This window comes from Hydra vulgaris, chromosome 09, assembly GCF_038396675.1.
Source record: "Hydra vulgaris chromosome 09, alternate assembly HydraT2T_AEP".
Taxonomy (NCBI): Eukaryota; Metazoa; Cnidaria; class Hydrozoa; order Anthoathecata; family Hydridae; genus Hydra; species Hydra vulgaris.
Window position 1 is genome coordinate 13,174,456 of NC_088928.1, and position 20,545 is coordinate 13,195,000.

The window sequence follows — 20,545 nt, forward strand, 5'->3', positions numbered from 1 at the left end:
CGAACTGGCATAAGTGCGAATAGGCATAAGTGCGAACTTGCCATATCGCCACTTATGCCAATTTGCACTTATGCCAATGTTTGCAAATTCTTTCGGCGCACTTATGCTAATTCGCGCTTGTGCCAGTTCGCACTTATGCCAGTTTTTGCAATTGTTTCGCACTTATGCCAGTTCGCACTTATGCCAGTTCGCACTTATGCCAATGTTTGCAAATTCTTTCGGCGCACTTATGCCAGTTCGCGCTTGTGCCAGTTCGCACTTATGCCAGTTTTTGCAATTGTTTCGCACTTATGCCAGTTCGCACGTATTCCAGTTCGCACTTATGCCAATGTTTGCAAATTCTTTTGGCGCACTTATGCCAGTTCGCGCTTGTGCTAGTTCGCACTTATGCCAGTTTTTGCAAGTGATTCGCACTTATGCCAGTTCGCGCTTGTGCCAGTTCGCACTTATGCCAGTTCGCACTTATGCCAGTCGCAATTATGCAGATTCGCAGTTATGAAATTCGCACTTATTCAGTCGCCCCTAAAACGCAAGAACTATTTTACTCTGACCTGACAAATTAGACTAGTTATATAAACGATCAAATAATTTTTCTAAAAATAATTTTAACAAATATCTAAAGTTAAAAATGTATTTTAAAAGTATTTAAATCATAATTTTTTTTTAACTTTAACAACAAACGATATAACAAAAAATTATCGGGAGCAATTTTTTTGTTTCAACCGGACGCGAGTAAAAAATTCTTTTCTTTGAGTTAAAGTGACGTCCACTTTGCTTGAAAAAGCGTTACGACTACAACGTGACACGTTTAATTAGATCCATTCAAGCAATAGTAACTTGTGTTACATAGATAAGGTTGAGCGTTGAGTCAACGAGCAATCCACTTTTTTTTAGATATTTGAATAAATTTTAAGAACTCTTAATTTAAACATAAGAATTTAGTGCTTAAATTTAACGAATAGCTAGTATAATAATTAGTGCAATATTAGTGATATTATTTTTAAGAATCTTTGGTCAATTTTGAAGCTTGTAAATATATGTATAATCTTCTATATTGTTACGTTATTTTACAATATAGCAAATGCTTGAAAAATAAAATTTAATGCCTAATTATAACAAAATAAACTTTTAAATTCTTTAAATTTATTTAATTATATAGAAGATAAGTTTTAAATCCCTTGTTTGTTCACTTGTTTAATTTAAACGCTGTTGAGTTATTCAAACAAGGTTTGTTTTTAAATATAGGTTGTTAAGAGTTTAGAATTTATATTGAAAAACCATTTGCAATATATTTACAAGCCTCAAAGTTTGTTAAAACTTTATGTAATATAGTATTGTCTGCAGCAGTAGATAGTTTATTTTTTAAAAAATTAGAAACTGTTAAAAAAAATTTTTGTTGATAAAAATCATGAAATTTTAAAGTTGTATTTTTATTAAGTTAAATATTTAGAAATAACCAATTTCATTTATTTAGTATGTTTGGTTTATATATCAATGATATAAAACAAATCAAGTTATAATACAATTTATTTGTTTTATTGTAAAAATAAAACTTAATATATAATAACAATAACTGTTATGATTATATAATAACAATAACTGTTATGATTGTTATAACAAGCAACCAAGTTACTCATCAAACTGATGTAGAATTTATGCTTTTAAAAAATGTGCTGTAATAATTTTGTGCAAATGTTTTTCATTCATTTCATTGACTCTAGATTATTACTCTTATTGGAAAGATTTATCACTAAATATTTAAAAAAAGTCACCTATTTATACTTATAAAATGATCTGTAATTTTCTTGAAAACTATTACATATTTTTTCAGTTTGTTTATTTATTTTTTCCTGCTTTTTACAATTTAAAACCTTAAAAACGTAACTTTATTTCAGCAATACACCTAAATCATGCAAAGTTTAGTATTTGTGCTTTTGGTCATAACAGCTATTATTTTTGGATTTGTTGAAAATGCTTCAGACAAAAAACAACTTCAAATAGGAATTAAAAAGAAAGTAGAAAATTGCAATAGAAGATCTACCAAGGGAGATGTTTTAAAGATGCATTACACGGTATTAAAAAATTTTTTGTTTCATATCGAATTAATTTTCTAAAACTGCAAAGAATACTAAAGTAAAGGGTTCCAAATTTGTGGTAATACAATTTTGCCTCACTATCTGATTTTGATTGCAGAAAAATCTAAATCTTTGATAAAATGCTCTAAATCAATTGCAATAAATTGAAAACAAATAAAACGCTAATGTCCCATGTCTTTTTTTTTAACAAAAAAGTTATTTTAAAATATTGTTTCAACTTGATTTTTATTGGTCTATTTATACATGCATTGATTTAGTTTTGTCTAGCCGTGAACTCAGTAGAGTGTATATGCATTATGAAATATGCATATACATTGTATATGCGTATTTCAGTTAAAATTTAAAATTTTAAAATTTTGACTAGCATGCTTGGATTTCTATGTATTTATGCATGGGGATTTCAATTTTAAAAATATTATTGTAAAGTATTAATGTTTAGCTACCAGAAAACCGGTATTAAAATTATGCTTTTATTATTAATTATTTTTAAGTTAGGGTTTATTCTTTAAAAAGTTTTAGACAATTATTAATAGAAACTAAAATTTTATAAAGTAAAAAGTAGCCACGAGTAACATAACAGATAAAATTATCATCGACCCCCCAGGATTCCTCTGCCACCTATGTATAAAAAAAGATAAGTGCTTCTAGCCGCCCCCTGTCAATTTTTGATAATTTTATTATAATTATAAAGATTTATTACAATTACTGTTTATGTAAACATAAATAAAAAGTTTTTTTTTTTAAACTTATTATACATTGCATAGTTTTATAAATTTTAGCAAAGAGACTCAAATTGTCTTACAAAAAAACAAATAAACAACCTTTAAATAGAGGGAATACCATAGTTGCAAAAACAAATTAAAAAAATTATTCAAAACAACAAAAGCATTGGTCACTTAAACAAAGTCTTTTTTTGATTTCATCAAAGGCATTATTTTGCAATTGAGTTTGTATAAAACCATCTCTTTTATCCCAACCACAGACTGACTCAGCTGTCTTGGTAACTTGGTAACAGTCTTCTCTGTTTGAAATTTAATGCAAGCACATGAAAAAGTGCTGACAGGATGGTTATTTTTAAGTTAGCCTGCACAATTTAAAAAATTCATTTTTTCTGATATTTAAATTAAAATAAAAATACCGAAAAGAATGCTTTGAATAAATACTGGATAAATAATTAAAAAAAAAAGCTGGTAAAAAAAAGCCATTTTTCATAAAAGTTGAACAAATGAACAAAAAAAGATTTTTAGCAATTTAAAAAAAAACACATTTATTTTTCTTGGCAAGCACTTTTTTATGTGCTTGCTAAAGTTTTTGCATGGGTGTGGGCAAGCGCAAAAAAAGTTCAGCGCAAAAGTGCTGGCTAAACGGAGAAGGCTATCTCATATCAGTAAAACCATGTTCACTTACAGCCCCGATTGCCATTTATGTTGATTGCAAATTATCTTTGTTCTGTGTTATCAGAACAGAGAAGTACAACAAGTATATTCTCAGGATGATCCCACCAAGATTCACTTTTTAGGTAAGGTTTAAAGGCTTCTTTAACTCTATCATTTTGCTTCTACCAAAGTCAAAATAGCTTTAAAAGATGACCAGAATTGTTTTTAATGCCATAATTTACATTATCTCCAAAAAAATTGAAAGATAAACCTGTGTTACCCAAGTTGCAAGGAGCTTCAAGATCTCTGTTTTCTCAGGTTTAAGATCATGCTCGCTCATATATAGATGCAAGCATCTCATGCCAAAAGTAAGCCATTGACTGTGATGCAATCTGCTACATTTAAGAGCCGCTACTTCAGAATCAAGGTTTCCTTCAATATTGCATTCGACTACTTCCATGAGCACTAAAAGTGCTCATTTGCTTAACAAAATCTTCACCGTTATATTAACTCAAGCCTTCAGAAGGGGAATTGGCAAAAATTTAGCAATTCTTTCCAGATTATCAACTTTTGAAAACAATTTTCCAACTGCTCTACCTCATCCTTTTTCTGAAGAAGTTAGCCCATCAAGTTTGATGCCAGTGCGAAGCCAGCAAAAAGATTTATAAAGTTTTTGATGGAGAAGTTCCATACACTTTATTTTCACAAAATGAAGCATTCCACCTCTCCATCCAGAAACTTTGTTTGTAGTATCACTACCTGTTAGTTGGAGATTAAGATCTTCACCTCTTTCCATTAACCAGTTGAATAATCCGCTAGCACATTGTTTGGCTGGTTTACATATTTCAGACTTAGGCTCTCGTGTATAATGAGTAAGATAGCGACCTCTAGGCTCCTCTGTCACAGTTATATGGTTTTCTTGAATTATTTTTTTTTTCTGAAGTTGTCTGTGGTCTTATTATGCATAAGGATTAAAGTTTCATCTTTTCTACCATTAACAAAAATTCCAATGGTTATATTTCTTTCACAATCTAAATTCTCCTCTACTCTAAAACACATCATAACACGCTCTTTAGCACACAAAACTTTCATGCTATCACAAATAAAATTATTTTTATCTTCTACATGTGTTCCTGCCTTCATATTATCTTTTAGAAGCAGTAGTAGCAGTGGATAAAGCACCAAATTTGACAGAGGCAATGGCAGTATTACTAAAATCAAGGTAATTTCGTTTAAGATAATTTTCTTGCTTTTCTTATGTTGAGTCTTCTTCCATATCGCTGACTTTACTTTTTGACTGACCATATTGCTATCACTGACCATATCAACATTGTAATTATTACTCATTTCTGCTGCAACATCCATATTTTTAGGGTCAAATCTAATAGTAGATGAATAAAATATTCTCGAAAACTGTGACTTTTAAAGCTTCTTCTTGTTGTCTATTAAACCTTGCTTGCTTGATTGACTTGCAAAAGATTTCGAATGTAAGCTTGGCAGTTTCTTTAACACTCTTGTGGTAAAAGGCCATCTTGCATAGATGAAACACTAACTTGTTTTTCTCGCTGGGTTTTAAATCAAATAAGCACTTTTTGTGGAATTCTTAAATTTAAGTCACATACTATAGGCTCTTTAAACTTTGTTTTAGAAATAAACCATGGTTTTGTTATTTCATGGGCAACATTAGAAAAAATTACTTGCATTCATAAATTATATAGATTTTTTGTCATAAACTGGTATTTTTTCTCGTTGCAGATCAAGGCATCGCTGCAAACAATCAAGTAATGTTAGAAATTTAGTTTAGAGAAATTTTCTAGGACCTCCAAGATATTCACTCAGCTTAGTATTAATGGATTTTCTGGTTTTCTTACTATCTAGTAATGCCATTTTTCTATTTTAAATATATTATGAATTTAAAAAATAAAATGGCAGGAATATTAGCATTTGAAAATAAGTCTATAATAGCTATCGTATTTATAAGGTATATTTGATTATTAACTAACACTTATACACAAAAGAATATTTAAAAAAACAAAAAACATTCTACTTTAATAAAGCATAGGATTAATCTACATTATAAATAGTCATTATGTACATTTGTAACATAAATAGTCAATATTAAGGGAAAAAACACAATATTTTCAGAAAAGAAAAATGTTTTTTTGGTAGCAAGAGCTGTTTTATCACTAAAAAATATTATATCAGTCCTGTGGGTTTAAAAACTATATTATTGAAGAGGATAAAATATCAAAATTTCTGAAAATTCACCAAAAATGAGTATCTATCACCAAAGGAAAATTGCTAGTTTGGAATGACATTACAAAAAGTTAAAGAGTTTTAATCAATCGCGGAGACTCTTTTTGACATTGGAAAACCCAACAATAAAGAGCATACAACTCATTCAAGATAAACAGACATACCAGAGTTTGTTTAATGATTGTTTTATTTTATGCTTCATGATTTTAAAATCCAGTCTTGCTGAATCTATAGTATTCACTCCAATTCATTCAAAGTTGAAAAAATCATAAAAGTGGAATGGGAAATTGATGTAGGAACTTCACTCTAAAAAAGTTTAAAATCTCTCTCCTGGCCTCTTTCACCTAAAGCAGTAGTTATGGCTCTTTCTGATTCAGATCTTAAAATTCAAACAAGTCTTACATTTTAAAGGCCCTATTGAAGCACAAGGTTCCTTGTATTAATGAGATTATTAAAGAAAAACCACTTCCTTTTTCATTTCCTATTCCAGAATAGGTTTTAAACAAATAGAAAGTGTTCAAAAACAAAAGATGGTAGATGTTAGTATTGTTGAATGATTTTTAAAAAGATTGATTTTTAAAAAGATTTAGAGCATTTTGAATAAAAAAGTTTTTGGATATATTGGATTATATTTTTCTTTTGAACAACTAACTTTTGAACAACTAAATTTGTCAATTCAAATGTGCAAATGTGGTCCAGGGCATTCTATGTCAAATCAGCAGAAAAACCAAAAAATTATAAACTATTTTTTTGAGTAAGGTAATTTTTATATAAGGAAAATTAGGAAAATCTAAAAGTTTGCATATCCAACTTCTTATGGTTATTTAGATAATTATGTCAATTTCTCTTATTAATGCCAACTTGGCATTTTTTCCAGCATGAGTTTTTGTCATTTAATTAATGGGGGGGGGGGGGGAATAGGGGGAGGTGAGAGGTAGGGGAGGTGAATAATTATATCCCTATAAAATAAAAGTTTGTTTTTTACATTCTCTGAAAAAATTTTGAAAAAATAAAAGTTTGTTTTTTACATTCTCTGGAATAATTTTGTTAATTTTCCTTAAAATTTTTTTAAATTTTATAAACTAGGGCAAATTAGAAGATGGTACAGTGTTTGATAGCAGTGAGGGAAGAGACCCATTATCATTTACATTAGGTGCTGGCCAAGTAATTAAAGGTATACTGATTAAATATTTATTAAGGTGCCCTTAAAAAAGTCAGACTTCAAACACAACATAGTTATAATATAAGTGGATTTAAAATATATACATATTTTTTAATATATAAAAATATATTATAAATACAATTAAATATATTTAATGAAATATATAAATATAATATAAGTAGATTTCATATATATATATACATATATATATATATATATATATATATATATACATATATATATATATATATATATATATATATATATATATATATATATATATATATATATATATATATATATATATATATATATATATATATTAAAATCTTCGCTTCCAACAAGGCTGCAAGTAACCACTAATTAAAGTTGGAAGTTACTGGAAGAGAAAAGATGAAGATTGTAGAGCAAGATAATGATTGACAGATGACTTAAAAGATTGCAAATTATATGAATCAGGAAAGCAAGTTAAAGGAAGCAAATTCCAAAGAACTGATGTTCAAAAAAAACAACTAGATAAGAGTTTTTGGAGCACTTAGGAACAGTCACAGAAAAAGGATGAGACTTAATTGAATGACGAGTAACACAAGAATGAATTTTAGATCATACAAGAGACGCTAACACTTTAGAGCAGTGCCAATTATAGTATTTGTAGAAAAAAGAAAGAGAAGCAATATTACGACAATGTGATAATGGTCGGAGGTTGGCTACAAGAGCAGGTCCAACTATGTTTACAATGCGTTTTTGCACTTGGTCTAAAAGGGAAAGAGCATCATTAAAAGATCCGCCCTTGATATAACAACAGTATTCCATACATACATTTGAGATTTAAAGAGATAGAGAATAGAATCTGAAGTAAGAGGTTCGAGGTCTATAAAGAGATGCAATCTTAGCAAATACTAATTTTGCAACAGATTTGATATATGGTTTCCAAGAAAGATCAAAAGAGTTAATCCTCGAAGATGAAGAGTGGATGACTCATCGAGTACATTACTGTTCATAAATATAGGAAGATCTAAATATGTGATAACGATTGCCTGAAAAAAATTGAGTTTTATCTGTATTGAAGTTCACCAGCCACTGTGAGTCCTATGCTGTAGCAGAAGTGAGATCCTTTTCAAGCTCAAATGCCCCCTCCAAGCAATCAGAGAGTGTTGGCTTCTTATCACAACAAGAATAAATGGTAGTATCATCAGCAAACAATGCCACCTTAGATGTGAGAATATCTGGAAGATTGTTTATATAAGTTGATAAGAGTATAGGGCCAAGTATAGAACTTTGAGGAACCCCTGAAGTTACAGAATAAGAAGAGTGTTGTCCATCAAGGACAACTTTTATACTACGATTGGAAAGGAAGGATTCAATAATCTTAAAGATGTTACCAGATGCACTGTAAGAAGAAAGCTTATGGAGGAGACCAGCATGCCAAACTTTATTAAAAGCTATAAAAATGTCAAGAGCAAATGACCTTAACCTCTCCACCTTTATATAATGCACAATAAAACCTATCAGTTAATACTGTTAGCAAATCAGCTGTAGAAAGAGAGGATCGAAATCCATATTGATGGTCAGAAAGTAAGTTATTAGATTCAAGATGAGAAATTAAGTGTTTGTTAAATAAAGATTCAAAAACCTTGCTTATGATAGGAAGAAGACTAATGGGACAGTAGTTAGACAAGTCAGATTGCTTATCAGAATTTTTAAAAATAACAGATGCCACTTTCCAGCATTGCGGAAAACAAGACTCTAATAAGCACTTGTTTAGAAGTTTTGAAAGTATAGACGACAGCTCCGGAGTACACTTCTGCAAGACTATAACAGGTATGCTGTCCGGGCCACAAGCTGTAGAAGAGTCTAAGCAGGAAATCACTTTAGATACAGAAGCTGGAGTGGTAAAAATGTCAAGCAATTGATCAACCTGTTTGTTGGCTATATCAGGTAGAACGCAACTAGTAGAATCAAGAGATGATATTGATGAAAATTTCTTAGCAAGCAGTTCAGCTTTTTCTTTAGGTAAGGTGACTAAGTCTGAATCATACTAAAGAGGTAGAATTACAGATTTGTCCTTCTTATTGATACTATTAAAGATTCACCAGAAGTCACGAGAGCCTAATTCTTGTGATAAAATACGAGATTTCATGACCTGAGAATAGCGGGCTTTGGCATTAGACAAAACCTTTTTACAATGGCTTCTCGCAGTAATAAACAGGCGTCTGTTTTCTGGAAAATTGTTTTGCTGATAGATACGGAAGTAACGGTTTCGATTGGCAATCGCAGCAGCACAATGTGAAAGATTTCTACCCAAGGGCCATCACAAAGAAAATCACGGAAAGAGTCCCAGTCAGCTTTAAGGTAGTTGTAAGAGGTACGTTGATGGGGGATTCTTATGATGAAGAAAAATGAGATATTAGTTTTAGAGAGATCAAACTGTGATCAGAAGCACCTAAGGGTGAATGTGGAGAAACTGAGCTCTGACTAGGATCAGAAACAAGACATAAGTCGAGTAGAGAAGGTAAATGATTCAGGTTGTCTGGAATGCGAGTTGGAAAGTTGACTATTTGAGTTAGGAATTGAGAAAGGCAAAAGTTGTGGGCTTTAATTCCTGCAGAATCACTGACACTAGAGCCAAGCCAGTGTGATGAGCATTAAAATCACCTACAACAACAATATTGGCTGATGGATAAAGAGAGAGGGCTTGGTCAATATGATCAGAAATAACGTCAAAAAGTGTGCAGTCTTGAGGAGAGCGATATAGAACAAAGAGAAAGGCGATAGAGTGAAGTGGTGCTAAACGAAAGCACATAAAAGAATTGTCTGTGGATTAAAACCTAGTTTTATGACAAATGGGTGAATTCTTATGAATGTAAATGCTCAAGCCAAGCATGTGACTATTGGAGTCTTTACGAATTAGAGGAAGATAACCATCAACACTAAGATCACAATATGAGACAGCCGAACTCAAATTAGTCTCACAAAGAGCAAGTAGGTCTGGTGAACTTTGCAAGAGATAAGACTCAACAGAAGAAGAGTTACTTCGAAGACCACGAATATTAGTGAATGATAGGTTTAGAGAACTTGATGATTATGATGGTTTTTTGTGTTTTATAGTTTTTGGTATTTTATTCATTTTTAAATTTATTAAAGAATTTGACTCAAAGCATAGATAGTACTCAGTACACTGTTTAATAGCCCAAACAATTGCCTCATTACTATTAATAAACCCTAGGCCGTAACAAAGGGCTCCAAATGTAGCCTTATTAGGAGATAATAGAATGAGTTGCCTAGTCATAAAAACAGAGACACAAACAAAACTCATGCATTGAGTCAAGAAGATCCAGCATTCAACATCCTAATCTGTAAACAATGTATTAAAAATATATCTGCGCCAGCCTAATAGATGAAAAATGAGTGCGAGGCTGGCCAGCAGACAGAATCTGTTTACCCCTTAAGTCTTTGCCTAGGAGGCCTTCTACAAGACAGTAGCTGGATGCAATTAACATCTGCTCAAGAAGAGTATTTTTATCGAGACACCATCTCTAGCCTTTACTCAACTAAGAGCCCCAAGGCAGGGGGTGTTTTAAGTTGGAGTAGGCATCTCCTAGCCTTTGCCTAAAAAGGCGTATCCTACAGGCAGCAGGACATGAAGCAGTTTGTACTGAGTTACATGTTACCAGTAGCAGGATAACCTGATCAGACAGACTATATATATATATATATATATATATATATATATATATATATATATATATATATATATATATATATATATATATATATATATATATATATATATATTATATATGTATATAACAGCTTTTTATTTATTTTTTTAATTTTGTATTGGATTCCAACAGCAGGGTAAATTTATTATAATATTAGTTGTAAGTTTAAAAAGTCCTGAGTTTTTTAATAAATTCTGTTTTGGAGCACTGAAAGATAGAAGATTTTTTTATTGTCGTGTCAACTGTTTTCTTAATTATATAAATTTAGACAGTTTAGCATATTTAGATTCAGTCATATTTTGGTGGCTAAAACTTTTATATATCCTTGCAGTGTTTTTCTTTTTCTTTTGTAGTGCCCATGAACTTTTGTAGTGCCCATGAACTTTTGTAGTGCCCATGAACTTTAATTGGGTGTTAAGAGCTTTACAAACAGGAATCATTTTAAAAGTAAAAATGTTTCGGTCAACCTTTTTAACTCTGCAAAATATTTTATTTCATAAAATTAAAAAACTTTTAAATACTTTGCTTCTTAAAAAGTTCTTCACAAATGCTTCATTAATTTTGTTATTAGTTCATTAATATTGTAGTGTTTACTTCATTGACTCTAATTATATTGTAGTGTTTACTTCATTGACTCTAATTATTTTGTAGTGTTTACTTCATTGACTCTAATTATATTGTAGTGTTTACTTCATTGACTCTAATTATATTGTAGTGTTTACTTCATTGACTCTAATTATATTGTAGTGTTTACTTCATTGACTCTAATTATATTGTAGTGTTTACTTCATTGACTCTAATTATATTGTAGTGTTTACTTCATTGACTCTAATTATATTGTAGTGTTTACTTCATTGACTCTAATTATATTGTAGTGTTTACTTCATTGACTCTAATTATATTGTAGTGTTTACTTCATTGACTCTAATTATATTGTAGTGTTTACTTCATTGACTCTAATTATATTGTAGTGTTTACTTCATTGACTCTAATTATACTGATGCTCTACTTACTTACTCTACTTCTAATTTAATTTTTTAAATTTTAGTTAAAGCGTATTAACATAAATGTTAATGTAATTTTTATTTTATTTAACTTAGTCACAGTTAAATAATAAAGTTTAAAAAAAACACAACTTCAAAAAGAAATAGCATTAATTTTTTTTTTTTTTTACGAAAAATTAAGTATTAATTAATATTTAAAAGATTTAAGAATATTTTAAGTGAAAAAATGTAACTTGGTTGTTTAGAAAAATGAAAAAATTATTAAAAATAAACTTTGCAAGAGTTTTTTTATTACAATGTACACAAAAAATTTTAATTTTGAAATTGCTCTTAAAATTGATTTTGAGCAATTTGTGTATGCTAAAAATGTTTTTTTTTTTTTTATTATGGCACTCATGATTTTTTGTGAACTTTTAATAAAAGCAGCATGCAATATAAACTTGAAACCGTACAGAAATATATTATTGAAGGAAGTGCTGAAATGCTGAGAGCTATCAAGTCTCCGCATCACTGTCTTGTCTAAGATCAAGAAATGTTTAGCCTTTTGTTTTTAGTGGTTTGTATTATTGGTGTGGCTAGTCATGTTTAAGCACCCTATAGAAATCTGTAAGCAGTGCTGGTGCCCTTATAACCATACTCATCATTAACATCCCCTAAACTGTCATAAAAAGCATAAGTGACATTGCAGCCCATAATTTTATCTGATTAAGCAAGCTTAAATCTTTTACACCTAAATTAAATATTTGTACACAGTAAGATCAGCATGATATAAAACAGTAGAATAGTGTTTAAATCAGTAGAATGTTTACTCCATAAAATGTTTCTAAAAAATTATTTAGAAAAAAATTTCTTTATATATAAAAAAAAATAATAATAAATATACATTATATATCTTTAAAAAAAAAGCTTATATCAAAAATTGCAGAAACAAATACTGTGAATTGGGAGAAAAAAAATTGGTTTTTAAAAATAATTTGAAAATTCAACTTTTAAACTTTGTGAAAGTCTAAATAATTCTTATAAAAACTTTAAACTATCAAAAGTATTTTTTTGCAACAAAAATTAATACAATTAAAGTACTCTAACACTCAACACTAAAAACTCTCAAGATTTTAGAAGTGAACAATAACTCCCTGTTGATAATCTTACTTTTAAAAATTACCTTCTCTATGTAGTAGGTATATCTTTTGATATACTTTTTTATTAGTCAATTAAAAAATAAACTAAAAACATAAACATTCTTAATTAAAAAAAACAAAAAAATTCAATGTATATATATATATATATATATATATATATATATATATATATATATATATATATTGTAAATAGTTTATTTATAGTTGTTGTTGTTTTTTAAGGTTGGGATCAAGGACTCTTAAAGTAAGATGTTTATACTTTAATGAGATATAATTAATAATATTTAATTTAATGAGTTATATTTTTTTTGTAACAAATAAAAATGTTTTGTTATTGTAGCATGTGTGTTGGTGAAAAAAGAAAGTTATCTATTCCATCACACTTAGGATATGGTGAAAGAGGATCACCCCCAAAAATTCCAGGTAGAGTTTTTCTGAAAATTTTTATTATATAACATCAACTGATCAACTGTTGAAATTCTTCTGTAATAGAATCAGGAAGTTTAAAAATTATTACAACAATTAAAGATTCCACATCTGATCATATAATAACAATTTTTTCAGCAGAATTGTGCATTATGTTTTTTTTATTTTACCCGAATTTAAACAGGTTTATATAAGTCATTATAATTAATATATAAAGTATTCATTACATAATATGAAAATTATTATGCAATAGTTTAGTGCATAATAATTTTATATTATATATATATATATATATATATATATATATATATATATATATATATATATATATATATATATATATATATATATATATATATATATATATATATATATATATATATATATATATATATATATATATATATGCGGTATTGGTGTAGTGGTAAAGCGCTCGCTTCATAAGCGAGATGTTCTGAGTTCGATCCCCACCACGTCCCTGGTAGTACCGCGCTCAACTTGTTTCTCTGCGCAGCGGCCTTGTTTGTCAAGGTTCATGTTTCGGAGTTATAGAGTTAGAGAGGGTTATAACCACTATTAAGTAAGTATATATGTAGCCTCCTCATCTGTAGTGGCCGAGAAGGCCACTACAGATGAGGAGGCTACATATATATACATATATAATAATTTTTATATATATATATATATATATATATATATATATATATATATATATATATATATATATATATATATATATGAGTTAAAGCAAAATAAAAAAAGTTATACAATTCAAAAACAATTTTTGTAGTATAAAATAACTTAGTTATTATGATGACCTCAAGTTGGTTTAGCCATTTGTATAGGTAAAATAATCTGAAAACTCGAACTTTAAATTTTTTATTCAATGTAGTTTACACAAGAATTTTTTAATTTACCAAAAATTTTGTAATCAATATCTAAAAATAGAGAAACAAAAGAAAGTGGTTTTTATTTATGAAAAATTATATTTTTGCAAGAGCTGTAAATTGCTCCCGTTAACCATTTTAGGGGAGTGTGAGTAAGAGCGGGAAGTATAATAATGCAGGCCTCAATATAATAATGCAAAAGCAATAATGATAATACAGGCCTGCCTTATTATATTGGCATTTGAGAAAAATTAGTTGCCAACTTTAGCAAACTTAGCAAGAGTTTAATTATGCTCACCCTCAAGTAAGTGGGATTTAAAATTTTTAAAATTAATTCAAAAATAATACATTAAACTTACTATAAAGAATGCTGGAACTTTTTTTAAAATTCTTTTTTTTAAATACAATTTAAGAGCTCTCTTATTTAAAATTTTTATATGGATCTCCTGAGGACTTCGTAGAACCTAATTTAAATTATTATGACATTTGGGATACTGAATCTTTGAATTCAGAGGAAGAAACAATTTATTTTGAAATGCTTTGTTCGTTATTTTTTATTATAAATTTATATTTTAAAGGTTGGATTTGCTCAAGAGGTTTTAAGAAAATTGGCCTTTTTAAAAAACACTAATTCAATTATTATGTTATAAGTAAAGCATTTAGATATATTTTGAAATATATAATATAAAAAATAAAATTTTGTAAAATGCACCATATTTAAGCACGGTTTTAGACATGATATAAAAATTATTTTAAAGTTTTTTCAGCACATTTCAAAAATGTGCTGAAAATACTGAGCCTATAAGAATGTTAAAAAAACATTCACTTAAAAAAGAAATCTTAACAAAAGAAAAAATTAAATTAAAACTCCGCAAAAATAAAACTCAACTTAGATAAAACTCATGAAAATAATAGAAAATTATTATTATAAATCTCTTACAAATCAACAACCGTAGTTTTTAAATCTTTTGCAGTAGCGATGTTTTTCTAAGATGCAACAAATCTTTTCAGTGTCTTGTTTATGTAGTGTTTTGGATGCTGGTTTTGATGTGATACCAAACGTGATCATCTGCTTTATTAAGGCTTCTTGAGATGGAATCGCTTCAGATTATTTGAAGTTTCACATGTGAAACTTTTATCTAAATAAAGTTTTTATTGCAAATATATTATGCACATTAACATCATATATGGACATATATTTTCAAGTCATGTATGGACCCCACAAACTACATTCTCATTGTAAGATATATCAAGTTTTATCCCAAAACAGCGTTCACCAATCAAACGAAGACTTTATGTTAAAATAATTATTCATAATTTTGATTATTTTATTGCAATAGCAATATTTTTCATTGTGACTCAATGAAAAATACTTATGATATTCTAGTATTAAAAACAAAGTATTGCTCATTTCAAATTTACTTTACGTCTTATGTCAATGAAAGTACATACAGGTAATCTTACAGGTACATACAGGTAATCTTACAGGTACATACAGGTAATCTTACGGATAAATATGATAAGTTTGAGGAAAAAAAATTTTATTCATTGCAACAACTTAAGAGTTAAACTTCAATTAAGTTAAAGGAGGGCAAGAAGATTGTGATGATTTTCTTCTACAATTCGAACTTTGCCTAGTATGATTATCTTGTTGCACCTGGTTTACTTTTGGTTACTTAGATGAAAATCTAATACTGATGGATCAAATATTACGATACTCCTTGTCCATTATCAGTTTAATTGACATTTTTGGTATTGAACCTATTTAAGTAGTAAATCTGTTTCTAGCATTAGAGATGTTCTCCTGTGTTTCAGGTCTTTCAACATCTCTTTTGGTCTCCTTCATTATTCCCAACACCACACTATTCTAAAAATCGCAATTTATTTTCAAGTTTACTTTTGCTTTTAATCTGCCTTATAAGTGATCAAACAGCATGTAATCATTTTTATCTGCCTTATAAGTGATCAAACAGCTTGTAATCATTTTTATCTGCCTTATAAGTGATCAAACACCTTGTAATCATTTTTATCTGCCTTATAGGTGATCAAACAACATATAATCAGTTGTCATCTTGTTTCATTCTTTCCAACTTTTTAATTTGATGAGGACCGTTTAACGTCTTTACAGGTTTATTTGAGAATTTATAAACTGAAATCATTATCCACATATTGTTTTTATAAATTGTATCAATGAACTTTTTTCATTAACTTTCGAATCAGTTCTTTTCCAAAGGTAAACATTATTTTGTCTACTCATGTCAACCTACTGAAAAGCATGGTGTGAATGAAGTAAGTACGATTTAGACAAATCGAATAGATGTTGTACGATTTAGACAAATCGAATAGATGATTATGTTTTACATTTATTAGAGATGAGGCACTTTTTTAAGTTTTAAATATACAAAATTTTTGTGAAGTATTGAATCATTCAATATTTTGAATCGACAACCATTGTTCACTTCGTCACCATCGACAACCATTGTTCACTTCATCACCATCGACAACCATTGTTCACTTCATCACCATCGACAACCATTGTTCACTTAATAACAGAGTAATAAGTAGTTGTATACCCAACGCGATCAGTTAAATAGTCACAAGTAATCTTGTAATTTTTGCTATCGGTTGATTCCAAAGTTTGTCTATTTTGTTTATTTCCTGTCCCCCTTGTACGCACCTGTATGGATTTAACGATACTCACTCCTCCCCAATCGCGTACTACGCATTATTTATTACAAAATCAACCCACCTTTCCCAACCTAAAATTTTTTAAAACATAAACAAAAAAAACTCTCAGTTAATTCAACATTTCTGTTACATAAAATTGATTTTCAAACTCGTGAGATTCGATGCTTCTAATTGAAAAAAAAAAAAAATCAAATTTTAGGAGAGATAATGAACGAGGGATAGTCAAACCGCGAACGTACTCGCTGTCTTTAACACACCCTTTCCCCGTGTACGCGTTCTTATGTTTTTGGGTAAACCCCTCTCCCCCTAAACTTGTGCACGTACTTTATGAAAGACCCTTTCCTATTTTAAACTACTTGTTTACTTTAAATTAGGAAACAAGTAAGAATGTTCAATTTAAAGAGGCAAAAAATATGTAAATGATTTTTGATATTTTTGATTAAGTAGGGATAAACCTTAATAATCTAAAAATGAATATTGTAAATATTTATTACGTAATATGTTTTTCTTAAGGTGGTGCTACATTAATCTTTGAAGTTGAATTGGTTGGAATTGAAGGCAAAAACAAAAAAGATTTGTGAACGTTTCATTAGTTTTATATAAGAAATAAATATTGTTTTAAACTTTTTGAATTTTTTTAAATTTTTTGCATTACCAAATTAGACAAACTTGCTAATTTTAAAACATCGTGGCTCATTAAGTTAATATAATAAAATTTTTTAATTTTTTGTTGTCGCACGGTGCCTGTTGTAAAGCCATAATACACGGTTTTCGATATTCCCAAAAGTTGTAATACAAAAAAATTTCGAGTAAACAAACATTCAAAATGGTTACATTTTATGAAGGAGTCAAGTTATTTTTCGAACAGAAGTTTTTAAAAGCAGAAATAGTTATTTTGAAATTTAACTTAAATCATTCTTGCTTTAATTGTAATAAGTAGTTATTGGTGCAATGGCATATTGTGTCGTAAAAAGTTGCTTAAATTGAAGTTATAGACTTATGAAATGGAAATATGAAATATGCACAGAACATAAATGTAAAAAATAGGAAGATGGATATAATTGTGCATCACCTTTTCAGTTATTTCCTTTTCCAACTATAAAAAAATCTCAACGTGAAATTTGGATCAAACTTGTTAACCGCCTAAAAAGCCCTCCTGGAAAAAACGATTTTTTTCTATCCAAAGATACTCGAGTTTTCTATCCAACGAAAGATACACGAGTTTGCTTCAATCATTTCAAAAATAAAAAGCCTACATTAAAAAATCCTTTTCCCACTTATAACTTAGTTGCTCTTTTTTGCCTCTAACAATAAAGAAAAAAAACAAATAGTACAATAAATTCTCCACGCAGCTTTACCTAAAAAATATAAGCCAAACGTAAACGTAAAAATTGTATTACATACTTTTTTTTTTTGATCAAAATTGAGCTAATACAACTTTTTTTTTGAGATAATACAACTTGAGATAATACAACTTGAAGATATGAAACTTGAGATAATACAACTTTTTTTTTGATCAAAATTGAGACAAAAAGATCATTATCTTCTTTATCAAAACAGAAAATTAGATATAAAGTAAATATCAGGTAAATAAAAATAAAGTCAAAAATAATCAAAACAGTTATCAACAACTGACAAGAAGTATAACTTTTACGTAAATATTCCTTCCATGAAAGTTTTTAAAATTTTCCATGACCTTACAAAACCAATTGTACATCATTGATTTAATATCAAAACTAAAATAAGATGGTCTCCTTAAAAATCACGAATAAAAAGACACCAAAAAACGTGGTAGATGCAGAAAATTATTTTACAAGATAAATTTTTACTTGTTCTGTTGAAATTACGCCTTGGATTATAAAGCATTGACATAGTTGGTAGATTTAATGTTTCTCTTGTTACTGTTTCGAAAATGTTTAAATATTGAATGAGGCGTTTCACAATATTTTAAATCATTTGTTTACTTTCCAGATGAATAAAAGGTTCGTTTGAACCGCTCTGATCGTTTTAAAGATAATCCAAGTCTGTTAAGAATATTTGACTGCTCCAAAATTTTTATAGAAACACCAAAAGATTTAGAAATGCAAAGTACAACAAGGTCTGAATACAAGCACCACAATACAATGAAGTTCCTTGTATCGGTTACCTCTAGTTTTTTCATAAGTTTTGTTTCAGAGGCATATACTGGAGGAATATCAGATAAGACAATAACATTAGATTGTGGCTACCTTACTAAATATTGATAATGAGTTTGCTGTTTATAGGATTATTTTTATTTCTCCACCTGGCAAACGAGGAACTTCTCAGATGATACACGAAAAAGTAGTAAAAACAGGTAATATTGCTAAAATTATAATTCTCATTAAACAGATAACTAGAAGAATTTTTCGAATAATTGGACAAGAATTTCCTATATCATTTCTTGACAGTCTTAACGACATCATCATAATTTGTAAAGCGCTTTCGAATTTTAAATGTTTTATCAAGAAATAATACTATTTTATGATGAAACATTATTTAATCATTGCTAGAAAGTAAATATGCGTGTGTGTGTGTGTGTATATATATATATATATATATATATATATATATATATATATATATATATATATATATATATATATATATATAAAGTAGTAGAAAATTACTTAACAAAATTTTTTTTTATTTAACACTGTGTTTCATCAATAAAAGTCGCAAATGTCTTAATTATTGAAAATTTTCACACACTTGTGAAATATGCTGACGCTGTTATTAAAAGAATTCTTTAGAATTAATTACTTCTGCTATTTAAAAAAAGAAATTTTTTAAAAGGGGGGACTTAATGTAACTATTATTTGATCTCACTTATTTTTATAGTTTTTTAGAAGAAACTTATTTTCGTGCCTGCATTTAGAAATCAATTCGGATTTTTTGTTTAATAAACATTCTTAATTTGCATGTGTAATAATTTCAAATATTTCTTGTTGGCATAGTATACATTTTTAGGAAATATTGCTATATGCAGGTGCTGTTTTAAGGATGGACCAATTCAGTATAAAATCATCAATATTTTTATCGTTTAGTTCCCATATATATTTTGACAGCATGGTGTCTTTTGAATACTTTTTATTTTTAAAGGATTGCTTATGATTGGCAAAACGTTTTTTCCATTCACCCTCTGTTATGCCAAGATATTGTTTATCAGGTACGTTCTTAGAGGAAACAACACATTTATATATCACATTTTTGGATAAACAACTTCCACTCAATAGACAATTGTTTTTTTGTTTACAATTACAATTTTCTGTATTTTTTTCATTTAGGATTTCTTTTATGTTTAACAAATCATTATTGTGACCTTTTATAATTCTTTCCATATTTTTTGTGCAACTGTAGTTAACTTTAATTGTATTTCGATTAAAAATTATATGTAATTTATTAGAGGGCGGGAAATGCTTATCAATTAATTTTAAAAACACTTTTCCTATGTTACTGGAAACATTTTTTCTATATGGGGGATTGAACAAAGTTACGTTTAATTAATCTAAACTTAACTATCTATTTTGTTCTTTTGTGGGTTTTTTTCAGGGTCAAATTTTAGTTCAAAATTTTGAAAACCACTTTTTCTAAGGGCGTCTTCAAATATTTGTTTAGAGGAATTGAATACACCCGGTGGGAAGTGAGCTAACGACTAGCGAGCGACTAGCTAGCTTTATAGCGATTTTCTAGCGATTTTTCTTTTCTTATTTTATTCTTTCGTAATGTCTTTAACATCTTCAAAAATTCGATTTTTAGTGTTGGATCTAT

At 28.7% G+C, this 20,545-nt stretch overlaps 1 protein-coding gene across 1 annotated transcript; it reads left to right on the forward strand.

Moving 5' to 3' along the window:
• Positions 1–1,865: 1,865 nt before the first annotated feature.
• LOC101241426 (peptidyl-prolyl cis-trans isomerase FKBP2) lies at positions 1,866–17,379 on the forward strand. The gene is made up of 5 exons (XM_065804769.1): positions 1,866–2,072; positions 6,815–6,902; positions 12,978–12,999; positions 13,096–13,178; positions 17,270–17,379. The coding sequence occupies exons 1-5, from the start codon at positions 1,911–1,913 to the stop codon at positions 17,335–17,337; spliced, it is 423 nt and encodes a 140-aa protein (XP_065660841.1). The 5' UTR covers positions 1,866–1,910; the 3' UTR covers positions 17,338–17,379.
• The last annotated feature ends 3,166 nt before the right edge of the window (positions 17,380–20,545 follow it).

Coding starts and splice junctions, on each gene's coding strand:
- LOC101241426 (XM_065804769.1), top strand. CDS start 1,911: ATGCAAAGTTTAGTATTTGTGCTTTTGGTCATAACAGCTATTATTTTT. Junction 2,073..6,814: donor TTTTAAAGATGCATTACACG/GTATTAAAAAAT, acceptor TTTATAAACTAG/GGCAAATTAGAAGATGGTAC. Junction 13,000..13,095: donor TGGGATCAAGGACTCTTAAA/GTAAGATGTTTA, acceptor TTGTTATTGTAG/CATGTGTGTTGGTGAAAAAA.